Source organism: Helobdella robusta, assembly GCF_000326865.2.
Source record: "Helobdella robusta unplaced genomic scaffold HELROscaffold_23, whole genome shotgun sequence".
Lineage (NCBI taxonomy): Eukaryota > Metazoa > Annelida > Clitellata > Rhynchobdellida > Glossiphoniidae > Helobdella > Helobdella robusta.
The window spans coordinates 1-7670 of NW_008704216.1; the positions used below are offsets into that span (position 1 = coordinate 1).

The 7670-nt window shown below is 29.8% G+C and overlaps 1 protein-coding gene across 1 annotated transcript; it reads left to right on the forward strand.

The window, feature by feature from the left end:
- Positions 1-2586: 2586 nt before the first annotated feature.
- HELRODRAFT_172153 (hypothetical protein) lies at positions 2587-4407 on the forward strand (the record flags this gene model as incomplete). Its single annotated transcript, XM_009018837.1, has 6 exons — positions 2587-2730; positions 2957-3119; positions 3278-3744; positions 3950-4076; positions 4153-4184; positions 4369-4407. The coding sequence occupies 6 exons, from the start codon at positions 2587-2589 to the stop codon at positions 4405-4407; spliced, it is 972 nt and encodes a 323-aa protein (XP_009017085.1).
- Positions 4408-7670: the final 3263 nt, after the last annotated feature.

Consider the following 7670-nt stretch of genomic DNA (forward strand, 5'->3'; position numbering starts at 1 on the left):
ACGCTAGGCACATAAGTTTGGGGATCGTCACAAACTATAAATAAATCTATATAACCGTATATATCACTATATAACTGTATATAAACAATAACTCTACATAACAATATATAAATGTATATAACCGTATAAATCACTATATAACTAAATATAATCAATAACTCTACATAACTATATATAAGTCTATATAACCGTATATATCACTATATGAATATATATAATAATTTACAATATATAACTGTAAAAAAATCTATATAACGTTTATTACAGAATATAACTAGATATATTCAATAACTCTACATTACATAATATAAATCTATATAACCGTTTATAATACTATTTAACTATCTATATTCAATTATTCTACATATCTATATATTAATCTATATAACCGTATATATCACTATATAACTATATATAATCAATAACTCAACATAACTATATATAAATCTTTAAAACCGTATATAACACTATATGAATATATATATTCAATAACTCTACATAACTGTATATAAATCTATATAACCGTATAAATCACTATATAACTTTTCATAATAAATAATTCTACATAACTATATATAAGTCTATATAACCGTATATAACACTATATAACTATATATAAACAATAATTCTACTTAACTATATAAAAGTCTATACAACCGTATATAACACTAAATAACTATATAAAATTATTAACTCTACATACCTATATATATATCTTTATAACCTTCTAACTACCACTAAACTAAACTGGTTTATCTAATCGCCTCAGTGGCTCGAAACTATTAAGCGCTAAACGCAAAAGTTTGGGGATTGTCACAAATTATATATAAATCTATATAACAGTATATATCATTATATAACTATATACAATCAATAACTCTTCATAACTATATATAAATCTTTATAACCGTATATATCACTACATAACTATATATAAACAATAACTCTACATATATATATATATATATATATATATATATATATATATAACCGTATAAATCACTATATAACTATATATAATCAATAACTCTTCATAACTATAAATAAGTCTATATAACCGTATTTATCACTATATAAATTTTTATAATAAATTATACTACATAACTATATATAAATCTATATAACCGTATATTACACAATATGACTATATATATTTTCAATAACTCTACATAACATAATATAAATCTATATAACCGTATATAACTCTATTTGACTATCTATATTCAATAATTCTACATATCTCTATATAAATCTATATAACCGTATGTATCACTATATAACTATATATAATCAATAACTCTACATAAATATATAAAAATCTATATAACCGTATTTAACACTATATGAATATATATATTCAATAACTATACATAACTATATATAAATCTATATAACCGTATATATCACTATATAACTTTATATAATCAATAACTCTACATAGCTATATATAAATCTATATAACCGTATATATCACTATATAACTTTTCATAATAAATAACTCTACATAACTATATATAAGTCTATATAACCGTATATAACACTATATAACTATATATAACTATTAACACAACGTAACTAAATATAAATCTATATAACCTTCGATCTACTATTAAACTAAACTGATTTATGTAATCGCCTCAGTGGCTCTTAACTATTAAGCGCTTAGGCCATAAGTTTTAGGATCGTCACAAACTATATATAAATCTATATAACCGTGTATATCACTATATATCAAAATATTATCAATAACTCTACATAACTATATAAAAATTTATATAACCGTATATCCCACTATATAACTATATATAAACCATAACTCTACATAACTATATATAAATTTATCTAACCGTTTATTTCACTATATTATTATATATAATCAATAACACTATATATCTATATCTAAATTTATATAACCGTATAAATCACTATATAACTATATATAATCAATTACTTTTCATAACTATATATAAGTCTATTAACCCTATATAACACCTTATATCTATATATAATTAATAACTCTACATAAATAGATATAAATCTATATTCTTATATATCACTATATAACTTTATATAATCAATAATTCTCCATAACTATATATATGTCTATATAACCGTATATAACACTATGTGACTATATATATTCAATAACTCTACATAACTATATTTAAATCTATATAACCGTATATAATACCATATGACTATCTATATTCAATAACTCTACATAACTATATATAAATCTATATAACCGTATATATCACTATATATCTATATATAATCATTAACTCCACATGACTATATATAAATCTAGATAACGTATATTACTTTATATGACTATATAGAAATGTTTATAACCGTATATATCCCTATATAAATATATATAATCAATAACTCTACATAACTATATATAAATCTATATAACCCTATATAACACTGTATAACTATATATAATTAATAACTCTACATAACTATATATAAATCTATATGTTTCCGGCATCATGGCGTGTAAACAGAATTTAACGATTAACGAAGTTTTGTGCTATTTATCAAATAATTACGAGTTTTTGAACAATGATATATTTATTAACAATGCGTCCGACTTCTATATATAGCGCGGAAGAAATCTCGGCTGCCCTTAAACAGATCAAACACGACGTCAATCTCCTAAAGATTGGTCCTAAAAAGAAAGACAAAAGAGACAAACTACGCGAAACCATTTGCTATTTAGGGCTAGTCCGCGAAAAAAAATGATCAACAGAGCTTCCTACATACGTTAGCTCTAACGTACTGGTACCTAATAACGACTCTATTCTTAAATTTAACTTCAATGAAATCAAAAACGACATATGCAATATGCTGCACAATCAGCAACTTTATGCAGCATGCTGAACGCAGCCCCTCGAGTTCATAAAAGTGAACTTAACAATACCAACAACACCAACATAAACAATGTTAAAAGCTACTCGGTAGCAGCAGGACAAAAACACGCCTTGTACAGCTCGGATGCATCATCTCCCAAGATCGTCCAGCTTCGTCCGTAATCAGCACACCACCATCTGATGAAACCTCGAAGCAGAGAACCCAATCGCTGGTGGATCTCAACGTTGTAGCTGCTCCTGCTCGTTTTTCACTTTCAACTCCTAACAATAACATCAATAAAAATAACTCTAATTCCAGTGGCCACGAAGGCTCTTGGAGCACTGTTACTTCTAAAAAAAAGAGAAAATACACTCCAATTACTGTAGGTTCCAAACAACCTGGGTCCTTCAATTATCTACAGCTCCTTTGCCTCCTAAAAAAATTGTTTTTGGGGTAGGTAAATTGAAAAGCTGCGTCAAAGAAGAGATCCTTGAACATCTGGAAACTATTGGACTGACCGCTGCAGAATGCGTACCAGTCTTAAAATTTTCTCCCACTCGTCCTCAACCTCCAACCAGTGATCCATCAACAAAATTTCGCATAACTATTTTTAAACATCAGGAGATGATTTTTACCAATCCTGAAAATTGGCCTATCGGCGTGGAAATTCACCCTTGGTTGTTTCATGCTCGACCACAGCATTTGATAAAACCCACTACAACTTCACTACCAAATCATCATCCTGTCGACCTACCAAATGTTAATACACCATCGCTGGTCAACTCACATCAGCATGTAGAAAACACAGTTGAGGTGGCTTCCATTTTAACTTCTTCGGAAAAATCCACTCAGCCAGTCGAGTCAGTCACGTTAAGCTCTTCTCAGCTGGTCGAACCACATAAACAACAACAAGCCTCATCGACGATTAGTCCTCCCTCCGATGTCAATTCTGCGACATCAATAAATCACGACAATGGCTGTTAACAATACTTATTCCGCAATCAATTCTATCCAACAACATCCTCAACCATCAAACAACGACGAAGATGATCAACACTTTAACGCATACAACACCCACATCGACCCCACAAAGAACCTCCTAGATTCATTCACCAGACAGTCATCCTACTGCACCACAAGAGATCTACTCAACATTCTAGAAGCCAAGTACATCAACAATCATGATCACCCTCTACCTCTACTTCACATAAACAGCAGAAGTCTTTTAAATAAAATTTCTGACAATTTAATTTTAAATAAATTTTTATCTTTTTTTTCCCATTATTATTATTTCAGAGACATGGCTGAATGACGAAACCGCTAAACTAGTTCGTATGAATGATTACAATTTTGTTTTTAAAAATAGGTCTGACAGAATAGGTGGTGGAGTCGGAATCTTCATCAGATCAGGCATTGAATTTTCTATGATAAACAATTTGCTTCTGAACGACACCATTATTGACCTTCTTGGTGTCAATTTAAAATTAAACAACACACACGTAAATATTTTAGCAGTATATAGACCCCCCAACACTGATCCTAATATCTTAATCCAAAAGCTCGAACTTATTTTACCCACATTCAAGCCACACATAAAGAGCTATTTAATTGGCGACTTAAACCTTGACCTCAATAAACTCAACAGTGACAACGTCGTTGCTGACTTCTCTAACCTACTATCATCATACAACTTCTTACCTCTTATAACCTCCTCTACTCGCATCTCAACTTCTTCTTGCTCACTCATCGACAATATCTTTACTAACATCCTAACTTCTCACTTATCTGGAATAATACTGTCAGACATATCTGACCATTTCCCTATATTCGCCATCGCTTCCAAATCAGAAATCTCAAACCATGCCCCTATTAAGCTCTTCAGAAACCTAACTGAAGAATCTATAAACAACATCAACAATTTCTTATCAAACTACAACTGGAATTCTTTGACTTCTCTAGAAAATGTTAACGACTGCTGCTCTGTTTTGAATACTATCTTAACTCACTCTCTAAACACTTTTGCCCCCCTCCGTCCTGTCAAAAACAAAAAGAAAAAATGCTGGATCAATGACAACATTCTAAGTCTTGCAAAAAAGAAAAACAAACTATACATCATAAGCCTTAAATATCCAACCACCCGCAACATTGCCACCTACAAAAGCTTCAGAAATATGTTCACATCTATTAAACGAAAAACTGAACGAGACTACTTCTCTAACAAACTTGAAGACGCACATAACAATGTTGGGCAAAAATGGAACACTATCAAAGAAATTCTAAGCAAGCAACCTCCTAACTCATCAATCACCAAACTAACTATCAACAACCAAGCAATTGAAAATAAACAAGAAATTTGTGACCTTCTCAACACCCACTTTGCAAACATTGCTAGCCAACTACTCTCAAACCAACCTCCCAGCTATGGTAGTCCTACAGATTTTATGAGCCCATCCACACCCCATTCCATTGGTCTATATCCTGTTACTGAACAAGAAATATTAACTACTGTTAATATCTTGAAAAACAAAAAGAGCTACGCAGACGATGGACTCAACATGTTCCTTATCAAAAGCATAATTTTCTCTATCATATCACCACTTAATCATATCTTCAACTAAGCACTGGAATCTTTCCTGACTCATTTAAAATAGCCAAAATCTTACCAGTATTCAAGAAAGGAAACAAAGATGACATTAACAACTACAGACCCATCTCCATTCTTTCCCCGCTGTCAAAAATTCTTGAAAAACTTTTCTTTAAAAGACTCTCTAATTTCTTCTGCTCCAACAATACTCTCTGCAATAACCAATACGGATTCAGACCCAACCACTCAACTGAGCTTGCTATTATTGACTTCACTCAGCATATACTAAATGAAATGAACAACAAAAATTTTTCTATTGGCATTTTCCTGGGCTTATCCAAAGCCTTCGATGTCATATAAATCTATATATTCGTATATATCACTATATGACTATATATAATCATGAACTCTTCATAACTATATATAAATATATATAAACGTATTTATCACTATATAAACTAAACTGGTTTATCTAATTGCCTCAGTGGCTCTAAACTATTAAGCGCTAAGCGCATAAGTTTTAGGATTGTCACAAACTATATATAAATCTTTATAAGCGTATATATCACTATATAACTAAATATAATCAATAACTCTACATAACTATATATAAATCTATATAACCGTATATATCACTATATAACTTTATATAATAAATAACTCTACATAACTATGAACAGGCCTTGCAATTTTTTTTTATTTATTTTTGTTTTTATTTTTGTTTAATTGGTTCATTCAATTTAGTTGATTGATTGATCGGTTGATTGATCGGTTGGTTGATTGATTGACTGACAGACTGACTGGCTGGCTGGCTGACTGACCGACCGACCGACTGACTGATTGTTTGATTGATTTATCTCATAGTATTGTATACATGAGAAAAAATCCGATTAAGCCAACCTACGGCTTCAGTAAGCCACTGTTTTTCACCTGACAAAAGAAATTTCTATATTTATTCTGACAAAAATAATTGTGATATGAATGAATATATTGATTTATTTAAAGCATTATATGTACAAAAAAGTGCTATCGTAAGAGTTCTATAAAACCCTGTAAGCCACTGCTGTAAGCCAACGTATGATTTCAGCAGCCAGTTTCTTATGAGCACCAGCAGAATGTAAAATATTCATTGAATATAATGAAGATAGTTGTTCAAATAACAATTTTGATTTATTTAGCCGTTTATTTCATAAGCAAACCAATTTTTAACATGATCGAATAGTGTAAAAAAAAGGGTGGCTATAGTTCAATCCTACTAAGCCAACCTTCGACTTCAGTAAGCCACCGGATTTCAACGGACCAAAAGCAATTTTTATATTCAAATTAACAAAAATAATTTAATAATACATAATTCTATTAATCATTATTAAAATTAATTAGAATTACTACAGTGTTTTAAGCATATTAAATCAAGTAAATATTTCATTTAGCTTGCTCGTTAAAATCCATGCAATTTCGTAAGCCAACAATCCAAGCACGACAAATAGCCCGACCGATAGATCGAATTTATCGATTAGTCCTATTATTCTAGTTATGTGGTTTGGAGCAAGGGGAGACATTACTGAAAATAATTAAAAGTTGAAAAAATTGAGGTTCTTTGCATATCCCTGCTTCAACCCATAAGAAGGTGTTGTATGCTGGTAAATAGGCCTCCCCTTGGATAAATTAATAAATGAATTTTTCAAATGAATTACTTTAATTCTATAAATATATGTTATTAACATATATATAAATATAAATAAATAAATAAACATATATATATATATATATATATATATATATATATATATATATATATAACATGATATGTAATATTCTATATATGTGGTAGTAACATTCAAAGGTATCAAACACACACGCAGCACTTGTGAATACCTGAGTCCACTTGCATTCTTAACTTAGCATTTTGGCTGTGCTAGATGAGCTCTCCTTGAGCTTTATCACAGTCATCCTGGCTTCAAATTACCGATTTTATTGGACATAAATTGAGTTTGAAAGCACTTTTATGTAACTTATATGCGCCATACTGCAATCTACTCATCGAAAAGTTGGATTTTTATTTTGTCGTATGTGTTACGATTTCAAATTCACAATTCAAACAATTTATTACTGTTATTATTTTTACAATTATTCAAAAAAGTCTTTAGATCAATTTAAATGTTAATAATCTCTTAAACTGATTAAGTATTTCTGTTCATCCATTTCCAAAACACGGAATTTTTTCTTTTCT